This window comes from Lineus longissimus, chromosome 4, assembly GCF_910592395.1.
Source record: "Lineus longissimus chromosome 4, tnLinLong1.2, whole genome shotgun sequence".
Lineage (NCBI taxonomy): Eukaryota > Metazoa > Nemertea > Pilidiophora > Heteronemertea > Lineidae > Lineus > Lineus longissimus.
Window position 1 is genome coordinate 4105331 of NC_088311.1, and position 19219 is coordinate 4124549.

Consider the following 19219-nt stretch of genomic DNA (forward strand, 5'->3'; position numbering starts at 1 on the left):
GTTTAGACCGAGTAGTTGGAGGTACTTGACTATTGGAGGGACAACTCCTCAGCGGTTTTGTTACCAGCTGCAATTGGCCGTCCCCTGATTATCAGTGGTGCATCACCATAAAGGAAGTTAGGCGGATCAGATCCAGAGCAAGATGAGCTACTCAGTAAATTGGGAGGCTAACATTCCAGGCGGAGGTGGAGACCTTGAGAAGGGGCCAAAATGGTCACACATGTTTGCCATGTTGATTGATGTCTTCCTCTTCGCCATTTATGTTACTTTGAGGGACACAATCTCCGCAGATACATATATACAAGAAAGGTTTACTAAACATTGTTTGAAACAAAGCTGAACACCTTTTTGACCAAACCAAGATTTATTTACAAAGCTTTCAGAAGCAACAAAAAATACAACAGGCAGTGATGGAAAGTCATCCCAAGTACATTATGTTGTGACAGTCATTTGCTAAATCATGTACAAATAAATATGGCATGATATTTTTTACATGCCCGAACCAATCATCCTAACATTCATGACGATTTGTAACTACATGTACCAATAACCCTATTTTCCTAGAGAAACGAACAAACTGTATACATGTAAGTGCTTGGAATTCCCCTCGGATCTTAAAAACTGGCTTCAACAGATGTGTAAAGCAATAGTTCTGTAGACAAAAGCTGAAGCAAGGAGCCAAACATGTATCTCAAGTTGTCCCTGAGTACATCTGCTGTGTCTAGGATCTATGCTGGTAAATGGTAAGGGTTGTCCTACTCTGTAGTGGGCATGAGAAGGCTTTGACTCATTTGACAACACCCGCAGCCATCTCTGAACAAAATGGCTGCATCTAAAATCCATCCTGTCTTATGGTAAGGGCTGGCCTGCTTTATAGTCCTCCACAAGAAGACGTGAAAAAGCTTTGACTTGATCGACTCCTCGTATTTCGTGCTCCAACAAAGGCATTTTCGTAATATTGAAATCTTCATACAGGTCATCGATCTGTAACATAAGAGCATTTTATCAATTAACACATGCCTCCTTAAAAGGGTGATCAGTCCAAGTGATGATGCTGATTAGTGACAGCTGTTTGCTCACAAAGTTTTGGAATAGGCCTATCATTGAAATCATCTGATGTGGACTACGACAGGACCCAATCTGTGCCCTCCTGGAAATTTGCTCAATTTGTGAGTCCACCACATCACCCTGTCTCCCAGATCCTTTAGAATTCTTACCTGATCTAGATATTTTGCCTGTATCCGATGTCTGGATGCACACATTTTGCAGGGTTTCTCGCCTTCTGCTAAGAACAGTAACTGATTGACCACAACATTGTGGGTATCTATCCCACACTTCGTCAACTCCTGTACCAATCGCTCAGTTTCGTAGAGGGAGAGGAATTCTGCTATACACACACAGATGAATGTTGTCTGGTCCTGAAAATGAAACAATATGGTTAAACAGATAAAATAAGAAAACCGCACGAGTGGCTGATCCGAGTGTCCAGATTGCACGAGATGCTTTTTGGCCATTTCTCATTTTCTTCGTTCAAACATAATGTTAACTAGACCAGAATACTTACAGGGTTTTTGAACTGGTCATTAACTTGTCTTATGACTGGTAAGATATCTTCAAGCTTCTTTGTCATGTCGTCAGCATTAATATCTTGAAGACCCATAAAACCAGCAATCTACAAAACAAAGCAAAAGCATTTAAGATGTCCTAGGCTACTGGAAGAAATACATGCACTGGACTTGCTGTTGCTCAACAGTGGAAGCCACTCAATTGTAATTCGGAAATTAGATGGCAAGCCAGAAAAAGGAGAAACAATATTGCTGGAATGATGCATTAGGAGACACAGACTACTCGAGAAGTAGTCAAGTTAAGGAGTTGCGTGATTCATACAATCAAGACTTGATACAACACAGTTTAGAATCTGTCATAATGCTGTCGGAATGAAAACTCTAAATCTTTTCTCACCTGTGTTATAAATGGACTGATCTGATTCTTGAGTCTGAGAAGTTTACCTAAACCCTTCTCAACGACACTGGGGAAGGAGAGCAGTCGAAGGGTGTGCCCTGTAGGAGCTGTGTCAAACACAACCACAGAGAAATTCATACTCTTCACAAGCCTGAAACAGAACACAAGAAGGATGGAAGAGTTAGAAAACCGATTCTGGGACCCAGTCAATATACATGTATATTTATCATTATGCCTGGGGCGTTTGGCTAAGGAAGGGAAGTCCATTGCAAGCTACACGTGTTGCTCACTTGCTGGGATCTTTTGCTTTATGCCCTGGCAAGGAATCTCAGATCTACTCCTCATTCGAAGGACAGTGAAGAGCCGGTGACGGTTCAATTAGACTTCTGTAGTGTAAGTTGAGGACATCTCTACAATGATTAAGGGCAGTCAGCCATATGGTGTCCCACTGTCCTTGAGGTTCCGACATTTTTCAGGAATTCTCCTGCTGATTTAATACCATTGCTAGAGCTTGAAGTTGATATTTTCATACCTCATAACTTCTGCATAACTCATTGCCTCATCAATGCCAGGGAAAGCCCCAAGTAATTCCTGCATCACGGTTTTACCAAGATTCATCGCACTTCCATCCTCAAAGTAGTCATCTGGCAGTTCAGAAAAACCTAAGTTGGGATCAATTTCCTGTGAAAGAAAAGATTGGTCTTTTGTTCACAGAGTTGTTGACTGAAACAGAATGAAGTTCAATTGTAGAGTGGAACTTCAAGCTGTTCTTTTAAACTCATCTTCAGAGTGTGAGTTTCCTCTCTCCTCAATTACTGACAGCGATATATCATGATGGAGGCAAAAAAAAAAAAACTTCTTCAGAAAAAGATTTTCAAGAAACAGAATTCAACATATCCTAATTAAACATGTGATGTTTTCTTACCATGGCAAAAAGATTATCAAATCCCTTGACTTTTGTCGGGACCTTGGTAAATTTCTGGTCAAATGTATCAGAGATATTGTGGGCTGGATCAGTTGAAATAATCAGAACACTCTCTCTCACAGTACTCAACTGGACAGCAAGACTACAACTAAAAAGGAAATAACAGGACTCAGTTACTGAATGAACACAGTGTAATTTTGCACAGTGGGGCTATATTACTTTCAGTTTCACAAGGGGATAAGCTGAGATGCAGCATATTAAAATGCAGTGGCTGGTTTGTTGTGTAGCTGTGGTGGCTCTTGTCATTGTGAACGTCATCCTCCAACTGGCATGCACAAAGTTACCCGAGTTCCATGAAAATAACAGATTGACAGTGACTGACATTCACTGACACTGTTATCTGTAGGCCTATCAATCATTATCATTCATTTCATATAAAAAATTTGGAACTAGGTAGTTTACAAAAATGATAAAAATACTGAAAGTGAAACTCTGTCGTCACTGACATACACTGTAATATGTTATTTACCTGCAAGTTGTCTTGCCAACACCACCCTTACCACCAACAAATACCCATTTTAAGGACGTTTGATCCAGAATATTCTTCACAGTCGGCTCGAGAGGCTCCAAATCATCCATGTTGATGCAAGTCCTGTGTATTATGAGTATAACCTACGTGTAAATGCTCTAAGGCAGACTGCGGTCAGGTTGCCGTCACGAAATATTTCATGAAACGAGAAAAATCTATTGTTCTTTCCCGATTCTCTCGTAAAGTACTGCGTAATTGCTCAATTTAAAACAAAGAACAGATACATTGTATTATTCCAGCTTATTTGAAGTGGGATACATGTTCATATATGCAATATTGGTCGTGAAATCTGTAAAATCTGTTGCAAATTATTGAAAAGATTTCATGTTCTGCTAAGTTCAAAGTACCACACTTGGTTTGGCGATTTGGTGAAATCCGGAAAAACTAAATGAGGGATGTTTACTAATTTGCATAATGTGTGAACTTCGGAACCGAGGAGCGCCACCATCGGTGCTGAGGCAAACCAGGTTGGTTGGCGAGAAAGTCTATTGGCGATTTCGTGTTACTTAATCTTGCCTATACCTGCCTATCTTGGCTGCTGCCTTCAGTTTATAACCTGGTATCCATCTACTATGGTACAAGCTGCCATTGTGAACTATCCATTCATTATACACTCATGAGGAATATTGTCTCATGATCAGTTGGCACCACTTTTGCCAGTGTCGAACAGATTAACAGTTAAAAGAATAACTTCAACATCAGCCACCTTTTCACGGATGCAGTTTACGTTTCCACTTGATGAATGGCTGTTGGTCAGTCTAGGCTGAGTTATATACATATATGCGTATATATATATATAGTGAAGGTGTCTCATGACCAGTCATTTTTTAAAACATGTGCATTTGTTGAGTTCCTGGTCATCTGTATTCCCGCAGGAGAATTATTTGAGTACATTGGAATGCATACTGGAACCATGACTTCCGTACTGCCATATGCTCATTTCAATACACTCCGCCTCTCGATACTTGTATCCAAAACCTTTTTCTCAGGTTGCATCTTATTCCCGCCAAAAATCTTAGGGAAAAATTTGTCGCCGAGCAGCCTGGTTTGTCTCAGAACCGATAGTGGCGCTCCTAGGTCCCGAAGTTTGTATTATGCAAATGAGTAAATCTCCCTCACTTAGTTTTTTCGGATTGCACCAAATCGCGCAGGGGGCATGACAAGAGCAGCTAGCTAGCTGAGCGCTCTCAAACGTCTGAGGTGAGTGTTGTTGCTTTGATTTACTTCTCAATAAGCTTATCTATCTCATAAGAAGGCCTGGTATCACCTGAGCCCAGACAGGTTTGCATAAACACAGGAAAAAGCCTTGAATTTAGGGCATCTGTAGGTGTGCTTGCATTTTTGTTCGCCAACTCTACAGGGCGGTGCCAAAAAAATGTACACAGTTTTAGTTCACACGAGTGTTGACCATGTCTAAATGGTGCATTCATGTCTTGCTTTGCTTTGCTTTGCCTTATTTGACTCTGTTGTAAAGAGAACATTTTCTGTAGTGATCACTGTATGTATTGTATGACCTTTAAGTTTAAGATTAGCTTCGTTCATCTTCTTCAGCTGGTAAAGTCTGCCCAATTATTTCAGTCTCCCTCTGTCGGGCTCTGATCAACAGAAAATTTTGATTTGACCTGTACAATGTGAGCAGGCCGGTTGGTGATAACAACATAGTTTGGAACGCATACATTGGTGAGATGGCGGCGGAGGACACATCATCAATAAAGTGCAGAAAATCGGGTGAACTAAAAAGGTATGAAAGTCTTGAGATCTCAGAATGAGCTGTCCATCAATTTTGTAAATAAAAATGGGAGCAAAAATAGTTCATGTAAGTCCTTACACTTGCATCCTGGCGTAATCAGTGGTTTTAAATATACCCCTCTTCTCGTTATTTTGTGTACGATGAAGGAGTATCAAAACCTGTATCTCAGGATGTACACTTTTGGCCACATGTGTAAAATATGGCTCAATCTTTATGGTTACATTGCTTTACAAGTTGATTGTTGTGATTACAAGGATGAAAATAAAGGTAAAATTTGCAAGTTTTTATCTAATTTATCTAAAGTAAAGATATGAAGTACACTTGTAAGATTCTGTTATTACTAACTCTATTCTGGTCTTTTCAGTGCCAATGGTCTTCAGGTTCACAAAGATGTGGATAATAATCGGTCATCGAAGCATAACAACAATGTTGTAAAATACAATAAATCCGAATTTTCAAGGAGGTCTCATGTGACCTACAGATGGTGGTGTGTGACAGTATTTCTTCATTCATTAGCTGCTGGACTATTTGTTGTGCTTTTAATATCAACATTGTGGAGAAGTTTTGTGGAGCATTAAACAAAACTTGGGATCTTAACCATGCTTTTTTGGTTGTGGAATGACTTGCGGAGAAATTATCACCTTTGGTAGTGCAGTGGATTTGAACATTTGCCATTGTGATGTGATATGGTGGTCTTTCAGGAAAATGTAAATAACCATTGTTGATTGATGGTGCTAATTTTCTTGTTGAATTTTATACCTGCATGTTGTAGAAAACATTAGTTTCCTCTGCTGATTCTGGTTTCAGTCAAAAACGGTTTCTGCTATGGAGCTATCCTGACTTTCTGTAAAAAAAACACACTCAATGGTAGCCCACCCATCATTTATCAAAATAGATGAGATCGAATTCAAGGATTGCAGTTGCACATCAGCCTTTGTCATCTCGGGTTGGCCCTAAATATTGTTTTACATAGGGGAGGTCAAATTTTCTAACATCCCTCTTGGCAGAAAAGCCTAAACCATCAGACAGTGTCAGTATTATATAATCTAGAATTGGAACATCATCAACTATGTTGGGTAGAAAATACATGGCTAACCTGGCTCCATGTTAACTGTAAGATGTACCTAAATTTCATCTCATACAAGCTTTGTATCTTAAGTGAATGCAAATGTAGTTCAAACTGTTGCAAGTTGTAAAAAATGAGATTATTGATACAAGACGGGTTATTTTATGAACAAACACTGCTTACATTCTTTCTAGATAGAAGCTGTTGGTAATGTTGTTCGTTAGTTGTTTCTAGGTTAAACTAAAGGTAGTGAACTTCGATGTTCAATTGATGACTCGTGCACATTCAGTTTGTATACAACAGTTGACGGCGGGCTTTAGTTGAAATGTACTTGTAAAGTGAGTGTGACCAAACAGGTCAGTCTTTGAAGGTGGGATTTCGATAAACCACTAGAGTGGGCTGGGATTTTTGCAGGAGGTTGTTGGGTTTGTCCATTTATAGTCTAAAGCAGAGTTGCTGTACTGAGTGTAAAATCACAATTATTTTCACATTTTTGACAAATTTGATTTATCTACCAGTATTGTAACAATGTGCCTGTATTGTATGTAAGTACAGTATGAATATATTATACCAACTACACAATGAACTGAGAAAAGGGATTCATTATCAGTCTCTAACATGCCATATATGAGGGTGACTGAGGGAACTCAATGGTGAAAATTTTCTCTGCCTGACTGAGATTGAGAAGAGTATAAGTCACGCCGTGCAATAGAATACAGTGTTCTGAAAAAGACAATCATAATTTAAAAACTAAAGCATTTTACTTTTAGAAATAACATCCAAAAATACCTCAGTTCACTATTTTTAGAATTTCTTTCTACAAACGAATAGGTGTTCATACGCTGTAGTTCTAGTGGCTTGAAAAATTGTTTTTCAATTGAAAATTGAAGTCATTTTTTCTGTATGCATTTCAAACTAACGCAGGGTAGTCATGTATTAGTATCTCGATTAGTCCCCCTCCCCCTTGCTTTGACAAGGAGCTCTCCTGTAAACAACTTTGTGTTTGTGACTTGCACAGTGTTCATTAGTTGTCCTGTGATTGCTAATTTTGATTGTGATTGATTTATTACAATTTTTTAACATTCCTTTGAATTAATACTGTATCTTATATCTACTTACTAATTTACACTGTATTTACACAGTTTATTTTGGTTGTAAACACTTTATAGCTTTTGAGATTAGGATGATATCATATTTGTATTTAAACATCCATTTCATTTTTTGCTCAGCCTCTTGTTTGAAACAATACTTTACCAGTAATGTTGCACCTTGTTTTTTCTCATTTCATATGTACTTTTCACTTTATTCATTCATGATCTTTTTATCTTACTTTTCACATTCCATCTACAGTGGAACCTCCCTTAGCGGACACCTCTCTATTAAGGACAAACGCTCTATTAAGGACACTAGTTCTGGTCCCAAATTGGTTGTATCCATTCAATTTAATCCATTAATTTCTACTGTAGTTTGTTGTGAAGTGACACACATGTATTCATTCATTGATACAGTGCAAAATATCACTACTGTGTGGTTTTGAATAATGGGGAACTAATAATGAGCAGGTGCTAGGGGGTTCATTTATAAGTCTTTAGTTGACTAATTTGCACAGTTGATTCAAGACCTGGGCCTGGTTTGTCTTCCTTGTACAACAAGCTCGAAAAATGCTGAATGGTGCCAGTGTACTGCAAGACAAATAAGACTCCTATCAGTGACTTAGTGAAACCTGGCAAAATCTGGTGTTTATATTGTCCCTTAAAAATGTCACTATTGTCTTCCTGTTGAGTCAAAGTCTACCGAAGGGCCCAAATTTGTAAAGTATATCAATTTGTAATATCACCATATTTTCATGTGCAGTAAACCTTGTATTGGCCTTGCATAAACCAGACTTAATTGACTCATTGAGTGAAGTGAAACTATACAGTATACCAGTAAGTTAACAATGTAAACTACTATCCCCAACTCATGCAAAACGTCATTAGAGGGCTTTGCCAAAGAGATTGTAGCTGTAGGTCTTTTCACAAATATTATCTTAATGGGTATTTACCATTATGTAGTTTGTTTATATTTGCACATTCCCCAATTATTAGGTCATATCCCCAACCTGTATTAAATATGTGTATTTGAACAAAGTTTTGAATAATCAAAATGAGGCACTGTTGTTATTGCCTCTGTGTATTAAACTTGAGTCATAATAAATTTGATATATTTTTGTATATTGTTTTATGTTATTTTTTAGAGCTCGCCCTACTCTCGTCCTGTGGAAATCATCAACTCCTGCACGGTTGATATGAAGTTAACTTGCGCACAATGCTCCTTCTCCATTCACGATCCCTTCTACTTGCTCACCATCACAGCGGACCGGGAGGAATGCATACATTACTGCGAAGTCGCCCTTCCGTACTCTTCCTTGTAGAACAGTACAAAGAGGAGACGAACTCACCGTTGCGTGAGTCGTCCAGGCCGCAGTCGCACCCATACGGCTTTATCGTTCGACCAACTCCCCAGTAGTACCACCTCTCCCGTGCATTCGAATGATATAAAATGCTTGCAAGAGGCCGAAAGTTTTACTCCGACCAGAGTTCAGATATTTATCCAAACATGAAAAGTTACACTTACACAATCCTCGTTGGTTTCAGATATGGTAGAAATGATAAGCACCGGTTACAATTCCATCCATTTTTCAAAATTGATAAGTTCGAACATGTTATCAAAGTTTCATAACCGACACATGTTCATCCCCCACACCTTCGAAAGGAGATTTACCGGCATAACAAGAAGAAACTAGTCACAGCATCATTAGCGCGCCAAATCGTCCCCAAAAATGGCCGGGACGCTGATCATCTATGTATTCGGGCTGTTCTTTCTTGGTGTGCAGACACGAGGTGCTGATGTTGCCAAACGTAAGTACTGACAATGTGATGGTTGGTCACTTCAACCGTGTGTGAGGGTAACTCATTGTGATCATACAGGGAATTCCCTTTGATCATGTTGAGTAGTGTTGACGCTGTGTGTTTCTCCTTTGACCCCCTGCTCATTATCAACATATTTTCATAAGTTGATGCTAAAAAATAGATAAAAGAGAGAAACAGAAGGTCGAAATTTCTCTACTAATCATCGTCCACTTATCACTAGCACTGAGTTCGTTATTGCTTCAGGCTTGATTCCTGTGACAAAGTGCTACGGGGAGCTCGGATGCCTCAGCACGGGGGGCGCATTCTATGACCTCAGTTCTCGGCCCCTGCAGCTCCTACCGCAGGAGAGGAACGACATCGACACCGTATTTCTGGTGTACAACAGAAACACTGGTGGAAGAATGGAACTCCTGAACCCAAGGTTACCAGCCGGGATCAGCCTTACGCGATTTGACCCAAGTTTGGAGACCAAAGTTATCATTCATGGATTTTTGGATAGTTCAAGGGCAATGTGGGTTAATGTAGGTAACTCAACGATAGGGACATATACTGTAGCCATTCGTTTCGTCCCGCCATGGTCTTTCAATACAAAATGCAGGCCGCTGCAGTTTAGAGAATGTCATCCGTTGCTCAGTGTGATATTCCAACCCTTTCCATGCTTTCTATTATATAGATCTCTCCATTTTGTAATTTTGAACTCCCGGGGACTATCATTTGTCTCTTTGGCGTCGAATTTTTTGCTGGGATTGAAAATCCCTGGTACCATACAACATATAACATATATCCCACCCACTAAATGAGGAATTGCATACATGTATTTGATTTCAGCAAACCGCCAATGAGTTCCTGCGGAAGTCAGACGTGAATGTGATCCTCGTTGACTGGGAGAAAGGAGGTGCCTTCCCATACCACCAGGCAACAGCCAACACGCGCTTGGTCGGACTTGAGCTGGCGCAGCTTATCACTGTCCTGGGGGTTCGTATAACTTATAAGTTGTCAGAATCAAATTTATACTTCAGCTGGGGGAGCTGCTGAGAATTATTTGAAGATAAACCGGGTCCATGGGCCAAGAAAATACGAAATACAGCTCAACTGCCCGCCGATTTGATGACGCGACAACGACGTAATAATATAAGGGGGTAACTGGCGTTTATCCCGAGTGATGGAAAGCATGTGCCGATTTTCAAATATTCAAGCGGTTTGGAATCACGAACAGTACCAAACAAACACTGCTTCAGCCATATTGTTGGATTTGTCTTGCAAACATGACAGCATTAAGAAATGCTTTCCTACATGTACTTCAGAATGCGACTGGTGTTCAACCTGATAGCTTTCATCTGATCGGGTCGGGCCTTGGTGCTCATCTTGCTAGCTACACGGGCAACACGCTCTACGGAAGGCTCAAACGTATTACTGGTAGGTTGTTCTATTGTCAGCATGTATGTATATGCATGTAGAAGAGAATTTAGAGAAATTCAACGCTTTTGTACACTTGTTTACGGGATACGGAGTGCATTGCGTGAGAATCAACAAGCTGAGACCTGTATCATGGCATTGACGATCGCGTCAGCATGCGCATAAAGGAAACGTTGAATCTCTTCTCTCTCTATATTGTCGAAAAAGATTAAAACTACGGACTTTATAAGTTCGGTTTTCCAAAACACCCAATATGTCGTAACTAGTGGACATTATACTAGTTCACTTGTCAGATGAGTAAGCGGACGGGGACTTGTATGGAAAAGGATGATACCATCTTCTTTGTCTTTGACAATCGTCGCTCCAACTTTTCCGTTTAGCTACAAAAACCGGCTTGGATGAATCGAAAGAAAGTCAAAATACCGTCAATGCATATGGAAGACATTGTCAAATTAACTGTAGCATGTCTCAAGTCAGTTGTACATTAGAACAATACTAATCTTTTTAAACCATTTTCACCTGAAATTTTCCAAAAGGGCTTGATCCGGCCGGACCATACTTCGAGGGCACTGACATCGCCGTCCGCCTGGACCCCAGTGATGCACAGTTTGTGGATGTCATCCATACAGATGCCGATAGCTTGCTTGGAGCAGTCACAGGAAATGGTGGTAGGTCATATATCCATTTATAAAATCAAAAATCTAGTGAGTAGATAATAGTTTATTGCGTTAGATGGTCGTCCTGAAGCATACCAAGCGAAGTCTGCAGAAATGCGTTGGACTTGTTGCCCGAACATCGTTGGTTACCCAACAAGATTTGCGACGTCGGGCTAGTTATTTAAACTACAGACTGCAACGTCTTCCGAATGAAAGTTCTTTAAGTTCGTGTCCGAGTTATGATTAAACAAATTGCCAAAGAAATCTAGGGCAATGCGAATCAAGTCAACGCTAGAAATCACTTTTTATCGTTGGATAGGCATGGGTATGAATCAGCCTTGCGGGCACGTCGACTTCTATCCCAATGGCGGTCAGGAACAGCCAGGGTGTGATAACAGCATCATCGATAATATCATAGTTCATGGTCTGTTTGAAAGTAAGTCTTACCTTGTTCGACATATCGATCTCCACTAGGACGGGGACATCATGCACTTTGAAAGGTCGCCAAATGTAAAATTGGTCCCTAGGTAAGCTTACATTTTGATTTATTATTTCACAAATGTATTTGGTTCTGAACGCATCTTTGTCATGAACACTTTTGAGGCATCAACTTGCTCCCATGGCGTGGCACGCGAAGTGCTGAAAAAACGCAATGTAATGTACATTTAGTTTACATGTACATGACGTTTCAGGCGGTAAGCAATATGTGGCATGCTCCCACATCAGAGCTCACGATTTGTTTATGGATTCCATCAACACCCAATGCCCATACACCTCATACAGATGCGACTCTTATGAAAATTTCAAGGTAAGATTCTGCGCGGTCGTTCAACAGTTCGAGCCTTTTGCCTTTCATTGGTCGCTTACGTATTAAAAACGCATACATGTAGATAAAGAAAAATAGGAAGACTACGATATTGTAGAACAGAATATTTCGTTCTCTCTTGACTAGATCACCATCATAACTGTCTTTCACTGGCAGGGACATGCACGTGCACGCGTCAGTAATAACCTCTCTACTATTTCCTTTCTAGACTGGTAAATGCTTCAGTTGCCTGTCCGATAGCTGTTCCAGTATGGGAATGAAAGCTGGGGAGACAAAACGTCCGGGGACGGGTGTCAAATATTTTTTGGAGACTGCCGGATCAGCCCCATTCTGCGGTACGGAGTTCACAGTACACTTCCGCAATGAACAATAGCGCGTAGACGACGTTCCAGTAGATCTGGTTTAGTTCTTTTGAATCGTTTCTACTCACAACCATCCCAAAATTGAACAACAGCGCGTATACTACGTTCTTAGAGCCGGTTCCATTCTATTGAATCGTTTTATCTATTTACATACATGTAGGCCTACTCATCAACAAACATGTCATATGACGCAGTGTAGTAATCTTAGCCAGACGGCCGTCCTTTTGAAACCAGACGAAAAGCCATCCTTCTTCTCGCGGATGTATCTGTCGATGTCCAACCCCTTTTTGATGGATAGCCCTCCTCTGGTCATGATAATGACACCATTACAAGCATCTTATTTGACAGTGTATCTTAGCTGGACGGATGGATATCCATCCTTTTAAAATCGGACGAAAAGCCTCTTGACTGTTGAATTTTTAATTGCTACCGCTGATGATTTCTTTTCTTCCCAGTCTACCACTACACGGTCTCGCTGGATTTATCAAAACATCCCGATGCTTGGACTGAAAAAGGCCGACTTTATATCCAGCTAAACGGGCTTTATGCTTCTTCAGATGAGGCCGAGGTAACTGAAGGGTAAGGAAACGTTCTCATATTGATTTGGTTCGAGTCACAATCTGTCAAAACCTATTTCTTTTTACCTTTGATTCTTAAAACCTTTTAAAAAAGGACATACATCTGAGCTTTACCTCTTTTCCTCTATACAGACAATTTGAGTTCCAGCACGGCCTTGTATATAAGTTCATCGTGACATCATACAATGAGATCAGGAATGTAAAGAGCCTTACTTTCCGATGGGAACATGACCCGACCCTGTACAAGCCTTGGGAGTGGAGCTGGTTCCACACTCCACAACTCTACGTCTACAAATTCAGTGCAGAGGCAGGTAACTCTGGCGATAGGTACGTATACGTAAGAGAAAAGATGGCCAGATAGAATTGAAATAGAAAATAATGTGCATACCTTAAAACGATTCCGTAAGACTTGTGCGGGGGAGGCCTTCTCATTCGTGGTGCTGATGTGTGACCTCTCCACAGTGCAGTGAAACCATGACTCTCCATCATTGCGTTGAAGAAAGATGTACGCCAACGATGACACTGATAATGATTTTGCGTCGATACGAAAATGATGTTAAATCACCTGATTCAATCTTCTTGTTTTCAGGAAAGAATTTTGTGGTTATGGACAGCCAGTAGCAGACAATACTGCTACAACCTTCCCGACCGCTGACAGTTGCAGATAAATAGGAGGAACTAAAGGATTGGAATAAACCGGTGCACCACTCAAATGTCATTGTTTTGTCATTTACTATTCTCACTAGTATCGAACCAGTGCCATGAACACAAAGCAGCATCTTATCGTTCTCCTCAACTGCAATACGGCAATAAATTGGTTCCGTGGAACGAATGATGTTCGTTGAATTGAATGAGCTATGGCCATGTCAGATGAGTAAGCAAAGGGGCTCGTGTACAGAGAAGGATGAGGTTTCGGCTGCTTGTAGACCGTAAACATGTCATCTAAAACATTCGTTGGGTAAATACCCGTCCAGCGAAACCGTGACAGAAGAGCAGGGCCAGTAGAGGGGAATCATTTGACTGTGCATGTTCGGGTTTGATTCTGTATCGAACAAAGATACATAGCCAAAGCCATAGTAAAGAATGTGTCCGAAAAGTTCTTTTTGTCGCATATAATGGAAGCTTTGGTCGCGACGAAGTGTTAACTAAAAGGTCTTGCAAGAAGTCCTTTTTTCAGGTTTGAACCTACTTTTAGTGATCTAATGATACTATGTATACACCTGAGGACACATTATATTACTTGAGGTCTAGATTCGTCACTTTTATTGCATTTTCTCTGATACATCAATGATGGGGGATGACCGAGCAGCACATCGTGCTCCTATTTGAACGCTGTCATCCTAGCTAGCGACCCCTCCAACAACATCTGCCGTAGACGCAACAGTTTGATTTACAATCTTCATTTTCTTTACAGTCGCCACCCGGCGGTGTGCAGCCTGAAAAAAGGAAGCAGTCGTTGACTTTTTTTATGTCCGAGTTTAGAAGAGATGAAGCTTGGATGTTTTGTAGTAGGCTCTAACTGTTCTTTTTCTATAGCATTAAGTACAGGACAGACGGGATAACAGTAGGGCCATGCAGTGGCCGCAACATCATTTACATGCTGTGTTTTCATCCCGTGACCAGCGGATATTATAGGCCTACTAGAAATTGACAAAGGTGATATGACCGCAAACACACTGTCTTGAAATCGTGACAGCGCCCTCGACATGATATAACTGGGAATCGAGTCTGGGGCTCTGTCTATCTGTAAGAATATAAAAATGATCTCACCCCCGCGTTTTATTCTCAATCTCTCCTCTGTCTCGGAGTCGCGGCCTTCAGTCAGTGTGATACACGCTATCAAGGCTACAATCAGAACCAACATGACGGTCTTCATCTTGTTGTAATGATGGTCGTGGTAACCTAGGACTTGTGATTTCTCTGAGAATAAAAGGAAGTTCTTCAAATGAGTTCGAATACCTGTGTCCAAAGCAAGACGGGCATGTTGTTAAATAGGTCTGTCCAAAACTATTTGTAAACATAACTTGTTTGTCCAAAAGCAAGGTGAGCATATTCAAACTGTCCAATGACCTATTCGTAATCACAAACATGAGCCACTGGCTGTGTACCGTAGGAAGTTCTGTATTTGATTAGCAAGAAGGTAAACGGAACTGTCAAGTTAACTCCCTTTCCGGTTTCTGAATGTTCTATCTCAGGTTTCATTCAAATGACCTCTCTCAGAACATTACGAATACCTTTGTTTGCAAAGGACGCATGGCCTGCTCATCAGCTGCTGTTGTTTTATCTCAAGTTTCATTCAAGTGACCTCTCTCAGTACAGTATGAATACATTTCCTTGAAATGAGATGCGCTATGATGTGAACTCCATTCAAATGGTCTTTTTCAGTCCAAGAGGCAAACAAGTTGTAGTGGGACACGTGGCATGTTGCCGATTCTCAGGTTCGATTGGGTTTCACCAGTAAAACCAAGGCTCCGAGAGATGCAGGAGTCAAGGTCCCAAAGGATCTGTTCAAACAGTATTTATCAAGTTTGCCGGAGTGCATTAAAAGGGACAGTTGTCCTGTCCGTATATGGTCTTTCTCCAATACGAATAGGTCGGCTTGCAATGGTACACAACATCCAGAGATGAATGCTTCTATTCTGTTATAAGACGCTATAGTTGGGTTATAGGCCAAGTCAGTCCATCGAAGTACAAGCTAAACATATTTCTCCCTTGGGAGGGGTCCCTTGCTCCCCTATTAGCAAATACACCAAGTCAACAACAAATATGTAATCACCAAATATTTTAATTTCATTTAGCTTTTAATATCACACATTGATTAAAATGACAGTAAATTGTATATATTATTCTGACTTGTGTTTGCTGGGGCTGGTTTTTGTAACAAAAATGTCATCACAACAACTCAGGTAAAACTTGAAACTCAACCCCAACAGTTTGATGATAGAGCCAAATATGTTTATAATGACACTCATTATTTTTAAGGAAAACCTATCACGACAGCATCTAATACACGTTGTATTCAGAGTAGAGGAACAGAATTCAAATGTAATTGAAATTAACTGAGCAAAATATAGATTTTACCAACCGACTTGAATAATAGAAACAAATCCTGACAGGATAACTGTACTACCCATCTGGTACATGATCAGGTCTAAATTAGCATTGCAGTTTGTAATTGGTGGATTTCTTTGGGCGTATCACAATCTACTGGTCACATCTCAGATGCAGTCTGTTTAAAAATAGCCTGCAAACCGTGCCAAATATAAAATGACTTTTTCTTCAGATGTATGAAGAGACTAGAGTTCATAATCCAGTCATTATTGATATCAGTGTATGCTCTCTACTGGCAAATACATTTAAACGCACCCATAAAAATGGCCGATAATAGTTCAGTAAAACCCTTTATTCGAATGCACTGGAAGTAGAGATCCTGAATAGTATTAACTGGTAAATTTAAAGTCTTCAGAGTACAACCTCTGCCATGCTCTGGACTATAATTCCATCACCACCACTTTTCATAATAGATCCTATCTATGCCCACATCGTTTTCAGTCAATGCAGTCTGCATGTCCTCCATCATTTTGCCAGGCCCACATAAGAAGCAATGTGTTTTTTCAATGTCCAAACTGGCCGTGTTCCTTTTGATGTGTGCAGATGATAACCTGCCACCTGAAAAAACCAGAATCATAGATCAATTTGAATCAAACTATCATATAAATTCATGAAATCGAATTCAGGATTGTGTCAGCTGTAGTGGCATCATCTATGGCTTAAAGTTAAAACCAGTTTTCATCCCTTCTTCGGAAGGATGCATCTAATTGTAACATCGCACTACATGTACATGTGCTACAAGACTGATGATAGTCCAAAAGACACCACATACAAAGTCCAAAGTTTCCAAGTTGAAAAAAAACTAACTTTAGTAATGACCACATGATCAATAAAACACACTTACATATTACATCATCGTCAGGAGTGGTTGGCTCTTGCGTGACAAACAGTTCAAAGTGCACTCGGGTATCTTTAGCCAATTCAAAAATGGTCTCCTGAAATGTAAATGACTAAAGGTTTCAGGCACAATATTGAGACATTGGTTGTTGGTAAATTCTCTGTCACGACCTTCGTCTGACAAAACGACAAAGCTCAGTAAATGACTCCTTTAAAAACCTCCCAAAGTAACATTTCTGTCCGTCCCTGGAATTTTGGACACCAACGGTACCTTGAATATTGCCTCATTTGTCCTTGCTGCACTGTAAAGCAACACAACTTTCTCCAAACCACTTTGACTATTTTGTATCGCTTCCTTGAGTATGGAGAGTATTGGGTTGATTCCAATTCCACCAGCTATCAGAAGAAGCTGGTGAGGCTGCTGCCATTTTTCTTGCGTCGTTGGATCATAGAAGCAGTCACCTCCTGCACGAACGACAACATTGTCCCCTTTCTTGCACTGAAACATGGAAAAACATACAATCTAAGTTGACATTATTTATGGTATCATTCCCCGAGTACGTTTAGTAGAAAAATGCAATTCTTAACATGATGAGAGTTGATGAACTCCTGGCTCTAAATCTCTTCACGTCATCCTGGGATCGGTCTGGTCTGATCCCACCTTTGTCCATGTGATAGTGACAGTTATTGTGAAGCGCTTTAAAGTGCATGATATTCAACCCTTACCTGTTTACAAACCCATAAAGCAGGAGGATGTTCACTATATTTTATAGCAAGGTGAAGCAGTTTTGTTGATACCAGTTCTTGATATGTTGAACACATTGAAAACCCTCCAACTACAGGGACACCAGGAATGAACACATCAACCCTAGAATAGGAGAATAGAGTTTAAAATTGCAAGAAGATGAACTAATAATTCTCTTTTCTTAGCTACTTGGTATGCCCACATTAACTTAACTACTTACTACTTCATACGACATATCAAGGAGGACAACCTGCTGTGAGGACAATCAGAGCAGTGATCCATTGCAGCTGCTCATTTAGTCAGTACGTCACAAGTACACCAAGTGAAAGTAAAACCTTTTATTACTGAGCATTATACATGGACTACTCTCAAACCTGGACGAACAGTTCTGTTCTGAAAAGGGGTCAGAAAACATAAATTCCCACAGCTTATTTTACCATCATATTTGAGAGAAAGGAGTACACATACTCTACATATTCTTACCATTGCCCAGCTTTGAACTTGAATCTCGGATCCTGAATCTTTAGTTGCACTGCCTTGACGGATGGCGAGGCATTTCCAACATAATTGACAAGAGCACTGACTTTTACCTGAATAAACATACCGAAATGGGAAGATAGTCATTGTTCAGTGTCTTCTGCAGTAGGACTGCACATCGGGGGAGGAAGGACTTATCATTAATGCTTTCGTGTTCTTAACATTCATTTAAAAGACAATTGATCACTGCTGCTGTAGTGTAGGCCTACTGTTAGTTCATCTCACTACCGATGATTCTGCAGCATTTATTGGACAATTTTCCGTCCTCATCATTACCACTATTTCAAGTATTTGGGTTCAAGGAGTGCCCTACATGGAGAACATGGAGCAGCCACATGACAACTGACACTGCAAGTGCAACTGTGATGATATTGTTTACTACTGATTATTGAGTGACAGCAAGTAAGTCTTACATTTTCTCTACCTTTGTCTGCCGTTCTTTCTAGATGATCTGGGCAATTAGCTACCACCGACATTATAAAGGCTCTTTGTTTTGGGAGATAGGAGAGAATCTGTCTGAAAATAGGAGGGATAGAGGTGAAACTCTTCATTCATCATATTATTATTCATTGTATATCACTGATAGCACACGCACACTGCAGTGCCACTGCATGCACACTGTCAGTGTCACTGCACTGCATGGCAGAATGCATTTCTATTTCAGGCGGAATTTCAGGTGTTTAGGCCTAATTCAAAAATTGCTGGCCTATGCACTAAAAGAGTGTCATTACCCTTTAAGATAACGATTTCTTGAGGTGAACCATAATAAGAGGCACTTTTTAAGGACGTGTTGTACAAACATTAGACCATGAGCTATGGCCAGTTTGGGGTAATTATTATGTCATTGGACTGGGAAATCGTACGATTTTGCTCTCCTGACAAAGTCCACCAAGGCTCAAGGGCAAGGAGGTCAATCCACAAAGCGACGATTTCTATTGGTCGATTCC

The 19219-nt window shown here is 40.3% G+C and overlaps 3 protein-coding genes and 3 long non-coding RNA genes across 7 annotated transcripts; 3 read left to right on the forward strand and 3 right to left on the reverse strand.

The window, feature by feature from the left end:
- Positions 1-53: 53 nt before the first annotated feature.
- LOC135487196 (ATPase GET3-like) lies at positions 54-3814 on the reverse strand. The gene is made up of 7 exons (XM_064770686.1): positions 3417-3814; positions 2888-3035; positions 2495-2643; positions 1963-2113; positions 1565-1672; positions 1218-1418; positions 54-984 (listed from the first exon to the last, which is right to left on the reverse strand). The coding sequence occupies exons 1-7, from the start codon at positions 3524-3526 to the stop codon at positions 850-852; spliced, it is 1002 nt and encodes a 333-aa protein (XP_064626756.1). The 5' UTR covers positions 3527-3814; the 3' UTR covers positions 54-849.
- Positions 3815-4615: 801 nt separating this feature from the next.
- LOC135486293 (uncharacterized) lies at positions 4616-8505 on the forward strand. Of its 2 annotated transcripts, none has more exons than XR_010446683.1 (3): positions 4616-4676; positions 5055-5217; positions 5591-8505. It is a non-coding gene; the product is annotated as an uncharacterized LOC135486293 (long non-coding RNA). The 2 variants fall into 2 exon arrangements; XR_010446682.1 differs by having other exon boundaries at positions 4622-4676; positions 5028-5217.
- Positions 8506-9113: 608 nt separating this feature from the next.
- Positions 9114-12475, forward strand: LOC135485981 (pancreatic lipase-related protein 2-like). The gene is made up of 8 exons (XM_064768420.1): positions 9114-9192; positions 9448-9725; positions 10033-10179; positions 10509-10620; positions 11157-11288; positions 11596-11712; positions 11969-12084; positions 12311-12475. The coding sequence occupies exons 1-8, from the start codon at positions 9114-9116 to the stop codon at positions 12473-12475; spliced, it is 1146 nt and encodes a 381-aa protein (XP_064624490.1).
- A 497-nt stretch (positions 12476-12972) lies between these two features.
- LOC135486797 (uncharacterized) lies at positions 12973-14078 on the forward strand. The gene is made up of 3 exons (XR_010446747.1): positions 12973-13043; positions 13175-13369; positions 13632-14078. It is a non-coding gene; the product is annotated as an uncharacterized LOC135486797 (long non-coding RNA).
- A 204-nt stretch (positions 14079-14282) lies between these two features.
- On the reverse strand, positions 14283-15000 carry LOC135485854 (uncharacterized). The gene is made up of 2 exons (XR_010446640.1): positions 14813-15000; positions 14283-14478 (listed from the first exon to the last, which is right to left on the reverse strand). It is a non-coding gene; the product is annotated as an uncharacterized LOC135485854 (long non-coding RNA).
- Positions 15001-15809: 809 nt separating this feature from the next.
- Positions 15810-19180, reverse strand: LOC135486175 (oxidoreductase NAD-binding domain-containing protein 1-like). The gene is made up of 7 exons (XM_064768765.1): positions 19004-19180; positions 18686-18788; positions 18219-18325; positions 17717-17858; positions 17262-17489; positions 16998-17088; positions 15810-16711 (listed from the first exon to the last, which is right to left on the reverse strand). Exons 1-7 carry the CDS (start codon positions 19072-19074, stop codon positions 16545-16547), a joined length of 909 nt encoding a protein of 302 aa, XP_064624835.1. The 5' UTR covers positions 19075-19180; the 3' UTR covers positions 15810-16544.
- Between the last annotated feature and the right edge of the window lie 39 nt (positions 19181-19219).